The sequence below is a fragment of the Atractosteus spatula genome, chromosome 6 (assembly GCF_055471065.1).
Source record: "Atractosteus spatula isolate fAtrSpa1 chromosome 6, fAtrSpa1.hap1, whole genome shotgun sequence".
NCBI classification, from domain to species: Eukaryota; Metazoa; Chordata; class Actinopteri; order Semionotiformes; family Lepisosteidae; genus Atractosteus; species Atractosteus spatula.
In genome coordinates, this window is record NC_142711.1 from 47,363,973 (window position 1) to 47,383,535 (window position 19,563).

The 19,563-nt window shown below is 41.8% G+C and overlaps 1 protein-coding gene across 6 annotated transcripts in view; it reads left to right on the forward strand.

The window, feature by feature from the left end:
- mllt10 (MLLT10 histone lysine methyltransferase DOT1L cofactor) overlaps positions 1-19,563 on the forward strand; it is a 111,917-nt gene that overhangs the window by 78,291 nt on the left and 14,063 nt on the right. For all 6 annotated transcript variants that reach the window (XM_088918383.1, XM_088918382.1, XM_088918384.1 and 3 more), the window contains 3 exons: positions 8,021-8,214; positions 17,088-17,205; positions 19,004-19,076. In XM_088918383.1, coding sequence (XP_088774509.1) covers positions 8,021-8,214; positions 17,088-17,205; positions 19,004-19,076 — 385 coding nt within the window. The remainder of the gene's footprint in view (positions 1-8,020; positions 8,215-17,087; positions 17,206-19,003; positions 19,077-19,563) is intronic.

Below are 19,563 nucleotides of genomic sequence, written 5' to 3' on the forward strand. Positions count from 1 at the left end.
CAACAATACAACTGTATAAGAAAAGAAAGACGGAGACAACAGGCAGTGTGTAAAACAACAACAGGTAATGTGCAAAACAACATCAGATGTGCAAAATCATACATCAACAGAATGAAATAAAGGATAGAAACTTAAGGGTAGTGAGCTTCTTGAGGTAGATTTCAATGTGTGTTTGAGTTTTTGGTAAGAAAGAAGGCACTGTGAGGTTCAAATCGTAGGTGAGAGAGGCTGGGAGTTTAATAGTTTGATAGTGCGGGGGTAAAAACTGTCTCCGAGTCTGGTAGTCTGGGCCCGAATGCTCCCGTACCGTTTTCCAGATGGTAGAGGGTCATACAGTCTGTAGCTGGGGTGTGAGGGGTCTTTGATGCTTAGAGCTTTCCTCAAGCACCGTCTGTCATAAATGTCCTGTATAGATGGGAGGGCAACCCCAGCGATGGACTGGGCAGTTTTCACCACCCGCTGTAGGGTTTTGCGGTCAGCAATACTGCAGTTGCCATACCACACTGTGATGCAGCCTGTCAGTGTGCTTTCTGTAGTGCATCTGTAAAAGTTAGTGAGGATCTGGGGACATATCTTAGCCTTCCTCAACCGTATTAGGAAGTACAGGCGCTGTTGCGCTTTCTTGATCAGACAGGTGGCATTGAGAGACCATGTGAGGTCCTCGATGATATGGACGCCAAGGAATTTGAAGTTACTGACCTTTTCCACTTCAGTCCCGTTGATGTGTGATCATGTCCGTTTTGCAGTTTTCTGAAATCAACGATTAGCTCCTTGGTTTTGCTGACGTTGAGGGTGAGGTTGTTGTCTTCACACCACGTTGTAAGTAGGGCTGGGCGATATGGCCAAAAACACTATCACGATAAAAATTTTCATATCAGTCGATATCGATAATTATCACGATAAATGTCAAATCATTATTTCTTTCAAGTTTAAAGGCAGATTTTTTCTCCTGAGTGAAAGTTGAAGAAACCAGACAGTTAACTGGTAAATTAAACAACTTTTTATTTTAAGAACACAACAAACACTTGCCAAACAGCAGAAACATTAAACAAATCTGTTAGCTGCCCGGTCTGCAACACGCACGCGCACTCGCGCAGTATTTTGTGCGCATGCGCATATCATGCGCAAAGCATAAACATATATATCGAACATTTATTGCACTTTTGTTAAAATTATATCGAGGAAAACTACATCGCAATAATTATCGTTATCGAATTATCGCCCAGCTCTAGTTGTAAGGAGATTGACCTCCTCCCTGTAGGCCCTCTCATCATTGTCTGTGATCAGACCTACAACTGTGGTGTCATCGGCAAACTTGATGATGGAGTTGGTGTTGTGTTTGGCCTTACGGTCGTGGGTGTAGAGGGAGTAGTGCAATGGACTAATCACACACCCCTGGGGGACCCCAGTGTTCAGAGTTTGTGTGCCGGAGGTGTGGTTTCCAAGCCTGACAGCCTGAGGTCTGCCTGCCAGAAAGTCCCAAATCCAGTTGCAGAGGGTGGTGTCGAGACCCATTTGCTGTAATTCAGTGGTTTGTAGTAGTTATCCAAAGCCCAAGCAGAAGGGGTTGAATAATGTGCTCTTAATGAGGACCAATTAAAGCATTAATTGCTGTTTATAGGAAGGTGTATTACATTGAAAACAAACACTAGAAGCTATGTTTCTATGAATTGGCTCTGATTCCATGAGAGAATTAAAAAACATAACAGGAATCATTGTTCATTTTTTTAATTACAATCATTTTGTTATGTGTCTAGATCCATGTGACTCTAAACATGACTCCTTTGACTTCAGCTTTACAGTTCCATTGAAACAGTACTTGGTTTTCTACTAATAAGAGGATCTGACCTTTCGATTTTTTATCATTTCAGATTATTTAGGTCTCAGTTGTAAAAAAAAAAACAATTAGCACATTTAAAAAATCGTTGTTGAGTTCCTTGCCGGACAAAATATCCATGAATTAAAGTAACATGATTAGCTATGTGATCCAAATGTTTTGAAGATGCACATTAACTAATGTCACAGTTCTGCTAAATACTACAGTATATTCTTGCATCTTTTCTAATTTTAAGCAGTTTGCATGGTAGCTATTTCTAGTCTTGATCTAACAGCTTTGTGATCCACTTGAATATTCACATAACTGTATTATGTAAATCAAGAGACTGCCGGCATATTATGTCTTGATATTTCTTTTCCCTCTTAAATAAGTGTTAAGCATATCCACCAGTAGGTTGAGTTTCTTTAATTGTGAAATGTTGCTTTAACCCACGCTGGTGAAAGGCAAGATGAACAATGTTTAGCAATATTTTAAAAAATGAAAGTTATGTAAGCTGAGATGGCTTAAGGGGGTCTTTGCAAAGATATGGAAGAGTGGGTGAAAAGCACTGAGCTGACTTCAGACACAAGAGGCAGTGTTTCTTAAAGAGCTTAAAACCCATTGTATTTTGTGATATCCTGTCATATTAACTCTCCACCTCTGGTTTGGGTGTCTTTCAATTGATGGTCTATCTAATAGAAAGTATAAACTAATCCAGCCAACACCATGCCAAGTTTACATTGAGAGATTTAGTGAGGAAAATGCGTTCCTGCAGAACTCTGAGATGGTTTCACTTTGTAAATTGCTAAAATAACTATTCACTCAACAAATGTGTCTGCCTTTTGTCATGTGTTTTGCAGTGCCAAACTACTAATCTTTGTTCCTGAGGTTGTTAGCACTTAATTGCCCACCTAGGGCTGGCTGCCATGAGTATGTCTGAGCCCTTTTGGATTAATTAATACAGAGTAATTACTATTTGTCACAGCATGAGTAGTTCATGTTACATGTAGGCTGAAAAGTAGTGTCACTGTCAGTGTAATCCAGCTCCTTATCTCTTACTGGTTTTAAGTAGTTGGCCTGTGAGTTAGCACTCGGAAAAACAAGTACATCTGGCAACATGCACAACTGCAGTTTTGTATCTAGGCTTCATGTGCTTTTTTTGTATGCCTCCTTTTATTATAAGTAAAATCTTGAAGACTGTGTAATTGTGTGAACTATAACATTGGCTTTACTGTGCAAATGCACATCGGTGATAACATATATATAGGACTTTTTCATCTTGAAGCATTCCAGCGTCTTTGTGTGTTTTCCACTTTATCCTGCTCTGAAGTGTAGCACCTGCTGTACCTGGTTATGCTCCTGCAGCCTCAGTACACAGCATTAAAAGTCATTAATCAGTGGGCATCAAATACATTTTCTGATGCTGTTATATACTGTACACAGGGAAAATTACTGTGTAGAACTTATACTAAGTTTAAGGGCTGACCTAAAATTAGGCTACCTTTTTTGATCCAGTTGTAGGACAAAGTGCAACATATTTGTGAGCCCAGTCAGACTATTTTAACAACTTGTCATATCGGATTAACAGTGAATTATATAGATAAGCTACTCCCAAGTACACCAGCAACCAAAATATGGAAACAAAAGTACTTGAGCAACTGGAAGTTTTGCATCACTTTTATAATATGATGGTGGTTTAAAGCTGTCTTCAGGAATAACCAGCAGCTATCACCCTGCAAATCACAACTGGCAAAACACTGAATCTCAGCAGGAAGGAGCCTGGTCACAGTACCTGGATGGGAGACCTCCTGGGAAAGCTAAGAGGTGTTAGTGGGACCAGTAGGAGGCGCTCACCTTGCGGTCTGTATGGGTCCTAATTCCCCAGTATAGTAATGGGAACACTATACTGTAAAAAAAAAAGGCACCACTCTTCGAATGAGATGTAAAACCGATGTCCTGACTCTCTGTGGAATTGCAGGGCTTTCCAGAACCTGGAACAAGCTCTCCCCCAGTCACGTTGCTAAAGGCAAAACCTTGTCTTATTTTGGGAAGTGTCAGATTAAATCCTGAGACTTGCTCAGCTGCTACTAACCAATGGGTCTAAAGGGTGGCGAAAAACCTCCTGTCGTTTGTATGTAACCTGTCACATGTCCCTAAGTAGTATTGGCCCTGGCACCTATTGGAAGCCTGCAATTGTTGGAGACTATTGAGTGCTCTTTTTACTGTGTATTACTAAATGGGCTAAATGAAAACCTTTAATTATTGGTAACCCGCAAATACGTACAATACAATCAGGAAATCCTTTATTTTTAAGATGTTACAAATGATTTATGATCATGAAGGAAAGATAGCATCTGCACAAGGGGAAAATGCATGCAATTCTTAAGCAGGAATGTGCAGTATCTGAATGAACAATGAAAATTACCTTAAAAAAAGGCACAGGGATGCCAGTAGCCTGAATAATTATTCCCTAATTTTAAGTGACACTCTCAATGTTTTTGCTCATTGTGAGATGACGGTGCCTAGGCAAATTTTGTGCTTATAACAGAATTATTATAATGGTGCAATGCATAGACAGTATTATAATGTATCAAAAATGTAAAATAAAGTATTTGGTAAAATTACGGTTCAGCGGTATAGTAGTTGATTCTTATTCTAAAAAACGTGAAGTTTACCTACATTACAGTTGGATGGCATTCTGCGGTTAATAAAAGAAAAACTGGCTTATTGGCTATATAGACAAAATCAAAATATATTAACAGCGGGGAAAGAGCTACAACAGGTTCTGCAACTTTTATTTAACAAAATATTTTTTGCTTCTTTTCTTTTTAATTACAGTTACTTTACTGCTTAATGTGTTTTGTCGTCATAGCTCTAGCAAGGGTCACCGGGTCAATATTGAAAAGCAGTTTGTTCTGCTAAAATGCCGATGCCTCTGACACAAGTGCTTGAGCTTTGGGAACCGGCCCAATTAGACCGTTGAGATGCCAAATGTTCTTTGTGTCTTATTGAGGGAAGAACAGGAGTTCTGACTCTTAAAAAGTGTAGGGCTTGTAACACTCGAACCCTTGCAGTTGTATAGTGCCTGACTGCGGAGTAATAATAATAATAATAATAATAATAATAATAATAATAATAATAATAATCTTTATTTTATATAGCGCCTTTAAAGGTGGCTTCTCAAAGCGCTTTACAGGATGACAACAACAATAAATAAGAAGAGTATAACAATAAATAAAAAGAATACACAAGATAAAACACAATTACAATATAAAGAGGAGACCGTGGGTGGTGGTACTAAGAAAAGCAGAGGGGTGAAGAATGAAACCAGTTAAGTAAAGGCTCTTCTGAAGAAGAGGGTTTTGAGTCTGGATTTGAAGGAGTTTAGAGAAGGTGACTCTCTGATATCCTTGGGGAGAGAGTTCCAGAGCTTGGGGGCATAACAGGAGAAGGCCCTGTCACCCATACAATGTAGACGGGCTTGGGGGACAGTAAGGAGAGCAGAATTAGAAGAGCGAAGCTTGCGAGGTGGGGAGTAGGGCGATAATAGTTCAGATAGGTGCTGAGGTGTCAAGCCATGCAGAGCCTTATAGGTGAGCATGAGGATTTTAACGTCTACATGGAATTTGACCGGAAGCCAGTGCAAGGACTCCAGGATAGGAGTAATGTGAACACTTGCACTAGACCTGGTCAGGATCCTGGCTGCTGAATTTTGGACATACTGCAGTTTGTTCAGAGTAGATTTAGATACCCCAGCGAGTAGAGCTTTACAGTAGTCAATTCGAGAGAACACAAATGTGTTGATCAGCTTTTCAGCCACAGTTAGTGATGGCATAGGACATAGTCTAGCGATATAGATAGAGCCAGATTTTACAGCCCCGTGTTTGACAGACCTGGGAAACAAAAATCTTGCACACCAGACCTTGGCCGCATATCACTCCTGCACTTGAGTATAGGATCTCATTACTGACTTTTAAGACTTACTAAAATCTGGCTCCATCATACATCTTCATGCGTACACTCCCTCTTGCAGTCTCCGATAAGTTGAGGCTGGTCCTTTGCTCACTGTAAAGCATGTATCCTCACTGTATTCAGGACTAAATCTCGGACTTTCAGAGACCGTGCTCTTTCTGTTCCTGCTCCATTGTTGTGGAGTTATGTTATTTTTCAGACTCTACAAAAGACGAAATTCTCTGATTTTCTTTAAATCCCAACTCACAGGTCCTCTCTTTACTAGGGTCTGATTGACCTACATTCTGTTTGCATGAACCTGTATATTCTTGTTTCTTTTCTTCTTTCTATAACTTTTGTACTGTACTTTTTTTTGCCTTTATCATTATGTGCAGCATCCTGGGTTTGGAAAGGTCCTTTACAAGTAAAAGTTATTATTAAAACTGGCATACAGCGCTTGTCGCAGAGGGAGCAGGGCACGTGTTCTGCAGCAGTTTGCAAAGCAGGCATTCGTTTTCCGTTCCTGGTTTTGCCCCTCGCTCATCACACCCTAGTGCTACGTTTTATCTCCTCTATTGGAAGTGAAGTGATGCCCTCGAGCTGCGACTATCACCGAGCTCAGTACCGTGAGACTTCGTCCGGATCACAATGCTTTTATCAAAGGGGTCGCCGGGCACAATCTGAGACACAGAGAAAAACACAGATTACTGGTAACAGAGCTGTGCACAGATGGCAGACAGCTCCATGCCCATTGTCAAAGTAACCTGTCCCTCAGAGGACATGAAAACATGTTCTTGGCACCAAGGTGAAAAATAACCTTTACAGCAGCACATGAACTTTATCTGTTGGGGAGGAAATTCATCGGTACATCACAAGTCAGTCAAACTGAAAGCAAACAGGCTGGGTGGAAGCCCATGGATGTCCCCTTTGTTTTTGAACCGAGCGATTAATTTTTCGTGGTGCTTACTGTGTGCCATCTCCGTGACCCGCTCCGAACAGTCATCTGATGTGCTGTGTGTCCGTGGCAACTGTTTCAGTCATCAGCCAGCTCTATTTTTAGGTCTGCCTGATCTGCTTCCATTGACTCTCACTCTCCTGGTTGGAAATCTCTTCATTATGTCATACAGTGGAGTAGACAAACCTCCAATCAAATATTCAACATCTGTCCTGAACATATCATAAAATAACGTCTTGTCAGTTCTTTGTTTCCTTTACAAGTAAGCACTGGGTGCCGAGGGATTTTGGCTCAAATTATGTTTTTTCAATTTGCATTCTTTGACAACATGACTTACCACTCACAGTCACTATACTTACACTATATGTTTAATTTAGGAAAATTCAGAGCAGTCCTAGAATATAAGTGGTTAGGCCTATTTATGGTGTTTTATAATAATTGGCTTGGGTTTGCCACAGTCCTATAAAATCAGTATCTATTGCTCATATTCTGTTCCAGAACCACTATGTTAGGACTTTTTGTGCACTAGAACCAGATCACGTGAATATAAATAGCCTGCTGTTTTGCATGATAGAAGATGCTAATACTAATGAGGCATGAGAACACACATGCCATCAGATTTTACAGTGTTTTACACATTTTCCGGGCCAGCAGTTGTTTAGTCGTGTTTCAAAGAGATATAAGACATGAAGGTTTTTTTTCTGTCATTTCAAAATTAAAAAAGGATCTATTTAATTTAGATTGGACATATTTTTCAGTTGACTTTCCCTCAGATGTACTGTACTGAATTATTGAACTGGCTGCTTAAAAAGATCCCCGGGTCAAAGTGTAAATTATTATTTTGGATGTCTTTGCTTTCAAATGCTTTCATTTTCAAATTACACAATGGCGATAATTCCTCAGGAATACATATGCTGGGGTGTGTTTCTGGGTTTATTCTTTCTGCTAGAAGGCTGTGTGTTTATATTGTATCTGCACCATGCTGATTTTTGTCCCATTGCCAAGTATCATAAAATGTTTGAATTGCAGCTGAATGTTGAACAGTTTAAATCGCCTTTTTTTTCCCCCTGAAGCTGGTATCTTTAAATGTCAATTTAAGGAAATTTTTTAACTAAGAATTTAGTTATTTCCGGAGTGCATTAGCTGAAAAGGAGCAGGCCAACGAGCTTTGAATGACCGGTCTCGGGTTGAGGCGCCAAAGGGTGCGATTCGGCCGGGGCTCGCCGGCAGGAGTGCGCGGAGCGGACGGCGCGAGACCCTGTTAATGCCTTTCTGCACTGGTTGTGTCCCCCCCGCAGGTGCCTTCCCCAGCAGCGATGTCCTGGCGTCCCTGCCCAGCGCGGTGTCGGGCTCCAGCTGCAGCACCCCCCTGCCCAGTTCCGAGTTACCTCAACAGACCAGGGCGCCGCCACCGCCGCCGCCGCCACCTACCGCCCCCTCACTGCTTCTCCCTCCCACGGCGACCCCCCTCTCCAGCGTGGTGTGCACTCAGGTTTGTGCGGGGGGGGGTGTTAGTGTCACTTGGATTACGGTGACTATGAAAACCTGTACTACGCCTTTGGTCCAAACCTTTCCTATCTTTGCAGATGCATGATGCTGAATTTACAAAACAACTTCAATTTAAAGGCAGATTTAAAATCTCTCCCAGTCGCCAAATGTCCCCGAGAAACTGTGGAGTCATGTGATCAACCTACTTTTGTCATACTTGCCAGTTTGAGATTGCGTACAACAGCATATTACTGGGCTCCCCTGAACAGGAACATTCAGGTGGAAAAGGAGATGCAAGATCGTCAGAGACTGGAACACAAAACCCTAACCAGGTTTTAAATATTTGAAACCTTTTAAGACGCAGCTACTAACAACCAGACAAGCATGATGGGCCAATACTTTCCTTGTCATTTGTAACTTGTAATTTGTAAATTATTTCCCCCCCCCTCATAACATTTATTACACAAAGATTTCTCGCCTATTTTCCTGAAAGACTCCTGGAGTCCATTTAAAGCAGCCTTGTGCATCATTTAGACCAGTGTTTTGTAATGACTGCAAAGTCAGAGATGCAGTAGGCAGGGTATTGTTTACTGCCCACCCCCATGTATCTGCTCCCTAGAATATGCCCATTTCAAGGCCTCAAGCCTAGAAAGATCTGCTGTCCAGAGTTTGAGGACATGGTACTTAAGCATGCAGTCCTGGTGTTTATAGGTAGATTGCTGCAGGAGCATATTTGCGTTTTGTCTCTGGGAATGAAAGGAATTCAATACAAAGGCTGGGGGGCAGTGTGTAATGATGGTGGGGGCTCTTGACTAGTGCATTCTCTGAGCACATGTGACTTTACTGGAAGAACAATAAGGGCTCGGATACAGAAGTGCAATGTTTGTTCCTTTAACTTATGCACTGCTCTTCTTTGAGGCAGGGCTGGCCTCAGTGCACCTAGATATTCTGCTCTACCACCGGAGCGCTGTTGTATATTTTTCCGGACTGCCCCATGCTGTGATGGGCACGGCTTGCTCTCTGCTCTGTGACTGCGTGCAGAAGCTGATTTAGCTCGTCTTATCTCGTGCTGCTGTAGCAACCATCAGTCTCCAGGCAACTGAGACACGCTGACCTCTTTATTGAACTGCACATAGCCCTACTTCTGTGCAGTTGCCTAAGAGGATAGCAGGGATGCTGAACAAGGAGAGAGCAAAGGCAAAGCAGAAGATGTTCTTTAGGGAACGTCTTGTCTTTTTCATGTGCTGACTGTCATGCACATGGATACCTTTTGTAGTTAAACTCTTGTCAACATTCCAGACAGGATTCAAAGATTTTTTTTTTTGGATGCAGCATGCATAGCCAGTTGGAAAGCTGGATTTCAGTGCTGCATCCAGTACAAAATGACTGGAATTATTTTTTTCCCAGTTTTTCCTTTTATGTCGAACCACGACAGAGCTCATAAGTTCTATATTGTTGCAACCGGTACAGACTGAACTTAAAAGCTTATGAAAAGACAGTGTAAATTCAAGTTAGTTTCTATGTCCGTAGAAGAAGCTGGAATGAAGCTAAAGATTTGGGGAGCATGGTAACTGAAAGCTCCATCACTAAGTGACACAACATTTAGGAGTAACTGATGCATGTTGTAGTCATAAGAAGGATTGGTAAGTTTTACAAACTTCAGATCTTTCTGACAGGACAGATGCTGAGATATGACATATTCAACATTATAAACATCTAGAAATAGGAGAGCCCCTTGTTGTAGATCTTGTGGCTTACTCTAGTAGTCAAAGTAAGAAACACTAGAGTAAAATCTTCAGATATACGTACATCTTACTGTAAATTGTCTGTGTCCTTCCTGTAAAGGATTATGGAGCATTAAGTTAGAAAGACATTTTAAATGTTACTCCTGCTTATCCATTTCCTAATAAGAATCAATATCCTGAGCTGTTTGTGTACTTTCTCATTCTGTCTTTTCAAGTGATGTCTTTCTCATTGTAATCCCTACACACCCCAAAACTCACCCAACATTCACCCATTTTAAGGAGGATGAGAGCTACCTGTTGATTCTTGTGGCTGTTGCATTTAGCCATTTTACAAATATACATTTCACACCCCTTCTTCATTTCAAATTCTTTGTAGAAATAAACGATGTGGTAAATTGTCAGGGATTTAGAAAATGACCCAGTGTAATTGGCATTCTTTTTATTACAAAATCAAAACATATAAATTCACTTGCGAAAAATGTTTTTCTTGAGCATTTTTTAATCCATTACCGGTGTGTTTGTCTTTGGCAGGCTGGGGCAGATCGATCTTTGTCACACGTGCTGCATGTTCGGCGGACAGGATAATTCTCTGCCTGTGCAAATCTGCGCTCGGTGCCTTTTTTCGAATCCTTTGGTGGTGACAATACCACAGCTCCCAATTGATCGGGCAGATGAGCAAAACAAGAGCAGCTCCAGAACCGTTGTAGTAGCGCCATGTTTTTGATAGTGGGAACTTCCACGAGAATGGCTTCATTGACTAAGCCGGGCCCCTGTTCGTGTTGTATATAGCAATTCAGATTTGGTGGATGTGCCGTTCATGTGGTGTTTTTTCTCTTCTGTTTCCCCACTGTTACTGCACTTAACTGGCTGCGTCCACTCTTTCAGTTCCACTACGGACAGTGTGGACTGGGGCTTTTATAAAGCCCTGATCCTTTTTTTGTTTTCCTCACTAAGAGTTTGTATCTCAGCAGGAGCAGCTGACTCGGTGCCCATTTTATTGTGTGAACCGAAGTAACCCTGGTGCTCAAGGTGGCAGGGAGCAGCTGTATCAGGATGGACATGCAGTTGACAACAGGATAGACTCCTCACCACACTGTTAGACAGTACTGGGAAACTGCATGATGTGCTAGCAATTTAAAGCATTCAGATATAGTCTTTTAACAATTCTGTTACTGAATTGGCCGAATGCATCCCAATGCCGACTTGATTATCGTGCATAATTCGTACTGCGGCCTACCACTTTAATGGTCAAACTGCTTTGTGCTTAAGATAGCAGTCTGGGAGAAGATAGTCTTAGTCTGGGAAATTACCTGTAAAAATCTTAAAACTATTATAGCTGAAGCTTTTTCAGTTTGTAGTAATTGGATTCACTAGACAATTGTGACTTTAAAATGACCATGCTTAGTGCAGTATCTTCACCATGGCATTTAGTATGACTCGCAAACCTCTTTGAATAAGTTTCTTATCTTTGCATTTTCTTTTCCGTTTAGCTTCATTTTGGAGCACATCGGTTAAGAAAGAAATTGTGGGGAGACCACTTTTCTGTCAGTGTAAGATTAATGTAAAACCTGCTTAAACCGTCCTGTAACCAAGCTAAGAAGGCACGGCTGTGTTCAGAACTCGCTCCCCCCTGGCCCAGTCTCTAATCTGTGTATGTATAATGTTTAAATTCAGTTCTTGCAGCTCCGCTTAGGTGCTGATTTGATCAACCAGAGGGTGAAGCTACGATTTTCATCTTTGTCATTTCGCCCTTGTAACTTTTTTTCCTTCTGCCTTTTTTTCCCCCCCCTGCACTTTCAGCCTATGAATGAGTGTTCGGTCATGGTGTACCGCTGTCCGACCCCTCCTCCTCCTCCTCCTCCATACGAGGTCTACCGTGGGCATTTCAGCATTAACCTAAACAATGGCCGTGAATATGTTAAGCCCCTAACAATTAGGTGCAGTTTGTGGCATTGAATAATGTGGAGTGATGCGATTGAACCTGACAGCTTCAACAGTGGGCCGTGCTCGTGGGACCCGAGCGTCGTTCACACTTGGTTTCATCTCCCGTCACGCACTGCGCGTGGAAAACCCGGCCCCAGGGGGCGGGGTGTCCCGGCTGAAAGAGAAAGGGGGCCGGGGGGCGGCTGCTGCTGCTGCTGCTGCTGCTGCTGCTGCTGCTGCTCTTCACTGTGTTAAAGACCCGGAGAGAAGCTGCAAGAAAGCAGCCTTGCTCTCATATTGGAGCTGCACCACAGAGAGGGCAAGAATACACAGACTGTGCAAACAGGGCTAGGAGCACAGGCTCTTTGAATCGACTTGGGCATACCTATCAAACACAGCACTAGAATCCCACCATGACTGGATTTTGCTAATTCAGCTCTTGGTTTAATCCTCTTCGTTCTGCAGCAGTCAGTTGTGTTGTCTTCACGTGTCCTCTGGCGGATGTCAGAGTCCTAATTTAAAAAAAAAAAGAATATAAAGTAACTTCCAGATTTGTTGGCACCTTTAGTGAATTCAATCTGAAATATTCCAGATATTCATTCTGTTTTTTTTTAGCTACAAATCCAGAACCTTGAGAGTGGCAGGCTTAAATAGAACTAAAGTTTTACAAAAATCTAAATGTTGTTGTTATTATTATTAATACTTTTGTAGTCCCTGTCTTGTGAACCTTCCATTGACTTTAATGAGTTCAAGGAGGTGATTCCTGTAGCCCTTTCATAAGTTGTTAAGCTTCTCTGGAGGGGTTCTCCAAGCAGAACGCCTTGAGCTCTTCCAGGATGCTAAGCCTGCTCTTTTAATCTGCTTTCTTCAGCTCATACCTTAGAGATGGGGGTAACTGATCGAGAAAGAAATGTTTTTGTGGCCTTGTAACCATTTGGTCATTGCGTTGGTTTCAGGATTTTCATTATCCTCTTGTGCAGTCTATTTACAACTGTGCTCAAGGTTTTTGATAGAAGATGCCCGGCTTTGGCTAATATGGCAAACTGTGGAAACCATGTGCCCCTCAGCAGCTGGACTGGAGGATGTGAAACAGCTTGAAAGCAGAATAAGATACAGTTTTTTTTTCAAAGAAGGGACGTTTTCCACCTGAACTTTCTCTTCTGGACAGACTGTCCAAAAACTCAGTTTGTGTTTCATCTCGCCTCATCCTTTGGTCTTGTTTGACGTGGAAATCCATTACTTGCAATTTGGCAAATCCATGTTCATTCTTTTCGTCTTGCCAAGGAACTCTGCCTTAAATATCAGCCTCCAACGGTAGTTGTGGAGACGTGCTATCCTAATGATGTCAGAGTTTTTCTTAATGATCCTGAATTGGTACCCTTGGGTATGAGTTAATCTCTTACACCATTTTTCTGACTTCACATTTAAGTAGCGCTTTCTCATGTCCTCTGCCTGGTTGGGTGGCAACTATCTCACTTGCTTTAAAGTTCTTGATGATAGGAACCATAGTCAAAACTGGAGACTTTCATTTTTTAGTGTGGTGAGCAATAAAATAGACACACAGTGTTAAGACATGCAACTAAGTGTAGAATTCAAATAGAAATTTTGTTAAAACTGTCTTGATGCAGGTGCACATTTAAATTGTGGCTTAAAATTTTGTACATTTTACATTCCTGGGCTTTAAGGAATGCCCTACTCTGACAGGCTACAAAAAGAATAATCTTTATTATTGTGTTCTGAACAGACAAGACTGTGATAGGACATGATTAAAGTATTCAGAATCCCCAGAAGTACTGCCAAAGTCAACCCCTTGGACTTCACAAGCGTTTAATTCCTCTAAAGCTGAGAACGGAGAGCACTCTTTACACAAAGGCTTGCGGGAGTGTGGCTCAGACTACTCAGTCGTTATCAAAACGCATACTCTGACTTCTTTAAAAAAAATAGCTAGATGAGATCATTGCGTCAATCAGCACGCAAATTAGCTAGATGGACTGAATGAACCCCTTTTGACTGTTCTTATTCATATTGGGGAATCTTTTTTTGTGTTTGCATTTTTTGTGCTCAGTTGAGTGGCGGTAACTTTTAAACAAGGCTATGAATACATTTTGGAAGCTATTGTACATGTTTAATTGAATAGAGAATGCCAGTTTTTCTCTTTCAAAGTTATTTCAGGAATTAAAGTTACCCATTTTAACTGTTCCATATTTAACAACTGATCGTGTAATATACAACACCATTTTTAACAGTTATCGATGGGATATTTTAAAAACCTCAAATTAACCCCCCCAAATTTTAAGTTAGACAATCTATTTTAAAAATGGGGAAATAGACATCTAATCTGTTATTTTTAGGAAGACAATTTCATCTGAAATCCTGGAATTTTAGCAGTTTACAGTTTTTATACTTTCTGTAATTCTTTTGTCATGGTCACATTTTCATAAAATAAAAGGAATTTAAGGGTGATATTAAATGCAGCTACACCTTTTAATCCAGAGTTTACACTTTAGTAAACATTTTAAAGTAGTATGCATTATAAATTCTATTTATACATTCTAATACCTTCTTGAATTTTGAGATGGAAATGATGGGCTTTCCCATCTATGGAGATCCCTTCCTAAACCGTATATGTAAATACATCTCAAAAGTTACTTTTCATGCTCTCTGAAGAAAAAATCCTGGTTTTATTTGGAGGAATGCAGCATCAATAGCATGTCAAGTCTGGTAAACAGTATCTGGGAGAAGTAAAAGTGAAAATAAGTTATTCTTTCCGATATTAACAAAACAAGGTTCTGTCATTGATTAGCCTTATGTTGCTCTTTTAGACTTCAAATTACATAACCTGCTGTTGAGCCTCTACATCACTTGTAAACAAAATAGATCTCTTTCAAGCCTTCAAGAAGGTTTAGTGCATTTTGTTTTTCATCCTTTTCCCTTAACTCCTCCCAAGTAGTAGCTAGAGCCTTTCTGACCATCTCCAGCTGTCATTAATGTAGCTTTTCCTCCTGGGAGTATGATGTTACAGGTACCAGCAGGGGTGGAGGTAGGAGGTGTGTGTGTGGGTGCGCTTGGGGTGTCTATGAAAGTGTTTATTGGTATGTGTTCTTGCTCATGCATCCTGCCAGTGCAGTTTGAAAAACACTGTACAATTATACGAGTACATGAGTGGAGGTCTAGTATAGTGAGCATAGAATATAGAGTAGCCCGACTCCAATTAAGAGGAGTTGTTCTTAATAGTTGCTGCAAGATGTGTTCCATAGTCATTGATTGGATCTCTGCTGTTAGATCTGAAAATTACATACGTTTGTGTCTTACGTATTTATATACAGAGAGATCTTCAAAGATTCTTTATGAATAATTGAGTACAAACTATTTAGATACAATATAGACAGAACATTTTCAGTGTTATTTTGAAACAGTCTAGATTGTAATTAAGCTAACTTGAATGCTTGCCAATGTGTGACTGTGTTTGTATACACTGTGTAAGTTGCTGCATGAAGAATTCTTTAAAAAGCAGTAGAAAGCATACATTAAAATATTTTCAATGGGGAGGATATACAAATGTGATGACTTGCTGAAATATACAAAATGCTAAACAATGTAAAATAATGCAACTACTAATTGATTCTTACTGTTGGTGTTACCTGATATGAGTATCAAGATAATGGAACAGCTGTCTTCAAAACCCCAAACTGATTTTGCTTTTAGAAGTACAATTTAGGAGATCTAAGCAAAAGAGTAAATTTTAGAAGTAAGAACTGTGCCCTGATTCATCTCAGCCTGCATCTTGAATCACGAGGCCTGGGTAAGACTTTTCAGAAGAATCGTGAATAATGGAGCAGAAACAAGTCCATATTTCTGTTTGTTTTTCTATTTCTGAGAAATGTGAAAGTTGTTGTTTCTCTTGCTGAGACTCCTGAAAGTTTCTTCCCCATCCACATGAATGAGTAGCAGGTTTATCGCGATATATCTAGAGGACTTAAGCTGCGTTTGCAGTTAGTTTCTTTGTTTTTGAAATTACAGTCATCTGCCTTTTTTTTCCCAGGCTTTCCCAGAACCCTTTCATGCATGTTTTAGAAAGGTTTCCAAAACTGCGTCAGGGCTGCGGTGCTCTTGATTGATCAGGGCAAGCAGTCTGCTCTGAGCGCGCAGCGGAAGAGGGGGGTTCGAGACAGAGCTGCCCGTCTGGAGACAGCAGAGGAGGGGGGAGAACTTTTCTCGCCTGCCTCAGCCTGCTATTACATTGCTACCAGATGCTGAGAAGTGAAGGAGGCAGCCGGGCTAATAAGCGAAAGTTATATATTCTTCGAAAGAGCGAAAGTAAACACAGCCAGGGGAAGGCATTTTTATTGCACTGGGTTACGCAACAGATTTGGCCAGGCGGGGCAGTTTGATCTGTTAGAGAGTTCATTTGGCTGGTTTGGCAGCGTTCCCAGGAGAGGCCTTCAGGATTGTGGTTAGCACCATGAATGAATACAGACGAGAGGCTTCAGTTAGTGGGGCTGGACGCTTGCCAAACTCCCAGCTTCTTGGATGGGGTCACAGGGTAACCACGATTAGGCCAGACCTGCATTATGTAAAAATGCATGCTTGCCATGCCTGTAGGCTTCCCCCCCCCCCCTCAAAAAAAAAATCTTGTCCGCCTTCCAGTTTTTTTTGTAAGCAAAGGAAGGAACTGAATACGGTGCAGGCTCACCGAAGACGCAGCTCTGAAAGAGGAAAACCGGTCTCTTAGGCAGAGCTTTTAACCTCTACAGGCAACCCACGATGTTGAAGAGCGAGGCATTTGTTAGACATATGTTGTCTACCTGCCCTTGCTTAGGAAATGATTTAATTAGATTAAATAATTAGCGAGAGAACCACATGGTCAGAGTCCTGCAATGTGCATTGTTGCCGTCTGTACAGAACACGTGGCGTAGTCTGATCACAGCTCCATCTCCAGCCTGGAATTGAACATGAGCTTCAGTGTTTTTTTTTAAGGCTTAAACCTCCATAATTTCTGGCATAGATACAATATAGATTGAGTATGCTGCAATGGACAGGTTAGAGACATTGACTAGATTTATTTCGTTTAGTAATCTAACACTTGATTTTGTCTCCAATATGAACAGCTTATTTTTCCTTTTTCACTCTCTATTCACTCTGCAAACGTCACATTTCTAGATGCTGAAACTTCCAGATGGTTTGAATATGCCTGTGTTTGTTCTTTCAGGCAAATGCGTTACCTGGCTCCTCCTTTAATCTGGCTCCATCTCACATGTTTGGGAACCGTCTGAATCCAAACTCCGCCATGGCAGCCCTTATAGCCCAGTCAGAGAACAGCCCAGCAGGTGAGGCCGGCCTGTCAGAAACACCTAACACATGCGCAGACACACACAGGCAGGCACACCCACATACATGTGTCCATCAGCAGGAACTTGACCGCAATATTTTTATAAGCTGCTTTGCCTTGTAAAGACTGTGGGACTTCAGATTCATTCACCAGAACAGACCAGTCTGCTTTGAGAACAGAAAAATTTATCAAATAAAACGCAATGTTTAAACATGCATCTTTTATATATAAGAAATTGTAAGAGTGTATGCATTATACACACACACATGCATACTGACTGCAAAATTATAAGTACACTACAGCCATTTTGTATATTGTATATTAATGTATAATAGATGAGACATGCTTTGGCGTTTCACTATAAATGTTTTGTTACAATATTGAAAATATCCCTACTGTTACCCATCACAAATGTCCTGTAGCACAACTCCTGCAGTGTACTGCCATCTGTTTGTGTCAATTCCTACAAGTTCCTATCCAGATAAGTATCATGCAGATGCGCCTTGAGGTTTGTCCTTTCCTTATAATTTTAACTGCCAAACCTGCGCAATTTCTGGCATGTCTTTTACCAAAAAATGAATGCAGGGGTGCCGGTGTCAAATGCTCGCTTTTGTGTAAAGCTATAAGTGTAACAAATAGGAAAAAAAACGTTTTTGACTTGTGTAATAATAAGCACTGTAGCTTTTCCTCCCCCCCCCCCCCCCTCCCATTAACCAGACAGACAGGTGTGTTTTTTTCTGAAATACCTCTTCTACAACTCGCCCTACCCCCTATGTGTGTGAGGGGGGGCACACTGCAGGATTGGGGAGGGGCTCTGGCATTTCAGTTCTGCTCTGGCACTCAGAACGAGGTCAGGGGGTCGTCTGACTCGCCAGAAGGGAGAGGAGAATTAATTTACAGACCTGTATCACTTACATGTATATGTGTATATTACCGATACACGTAGCATAGGTGCAGATCAGTATATCCCATAACTCTAGTACAGATCTTGAGCGACTAAAACATTATCCAAAGTTGGTTTTTAAAAATAACAATCTTTTTTTTGGGGGGGGAACTCCGGTAAAACCCACTTTCATGTGTATTTCTGTGCCGATCAGTGCATAAACCATATCAACTGTTGCATGGTTTGGAAAACACGGCTACTTGATGCTGAGCAGATTAATGCAGTCTGTATCGAAGAGAAGCATGCAAGCTTGTGACCTCTAAGGGTCGGTGAAATAATGAGCCCAGACTATCAAATGAATTGCACATGGTGGCCAGAATGCTGTGTGTGTGTGTGGTTGGGGGTGGGGGTGGGGGGGGAGTTTAGGGGGCACAAGGGGGCAGTGGTGTGGGAGGGTGAGCTCGAGTTGAATAAAAGGGGGCTGGAAAGAGTTAAAAGGCAGAGCTTCTTCTGGATTGGCTGTGAGGGGGCCTGTGCAGGCTGGCTGTCCGCAGACGTGATTCATTACTTTCACTGCCGAAATGGAAAGTGTCTGCCGGTTGTGGGGGGGTGGAGGGGGTGCAGCAGGCAGGGCTGGGGCGGGGGGGGGGGGGGCGGCGCTGTCCGCGCTGGTTGGGGGGTTGGGGGGGGGGCTCAGAAGGAGGAGAAAGGGGTTCGGCGTGTGGGCACCGCTCCGCCGCAGACTGTGCACGCCGGTGACGGGATGCAGCTCAGCCAGGGCGCCAGGGGCACGCGCTTCCAGAGCGCGGACAGCCCGGCAGCAGCCGGAGGAGGGAATGCCCGCCCGTCTTCACACTCGCTGATCCAGCCTTCACAGAGCCTCTTTATCTCCGCCGCTGTATTTACATTCCAGATCAGGAACTGGGAGACAATAGTCACAGCCTTGCTGGCAGAGGCAGCTCACCAAAGGGAAGTGTCTCCCCTCGGTAAGTCATATTTACATTCCAGCAGGGCTTTTCTTTCTTCCCCCCCCTCCCTTTCTTCTCTCTCATCTCTTATCGGCATAGTATATGTTTGCTGATGCTTCAAACAATTCATTTGACGGGCTGTCTGCATTTTTAAGCAGGAATGTTCGTGCAAATTTTGCTTTGGCCAAGAGATTTTTCTATAGGCTTGCTTGGCTAACCTTTATTTCATTTAATTTTATTGTAGTGCGCTTTGTTTCGAAAAAGGTTTCAAATATAGGCCATTTCATCTGATTGTACAGTATGCCGCATAGCGTAAATATAGATATTGTAATGTCTTGCATATTTATGATCTCTTTTAATATTATGTCCTTTAATGCTCAGTTATTTTACATTTTTTATAGTAAAACCTAGAAAAAATAACTCTTTAAAGCAGTTTAAATGCAAATCTTACGAATCTTAGTATACACTTTTGTGTCACACTGAGCATATTTTTCTTTGAGAAATA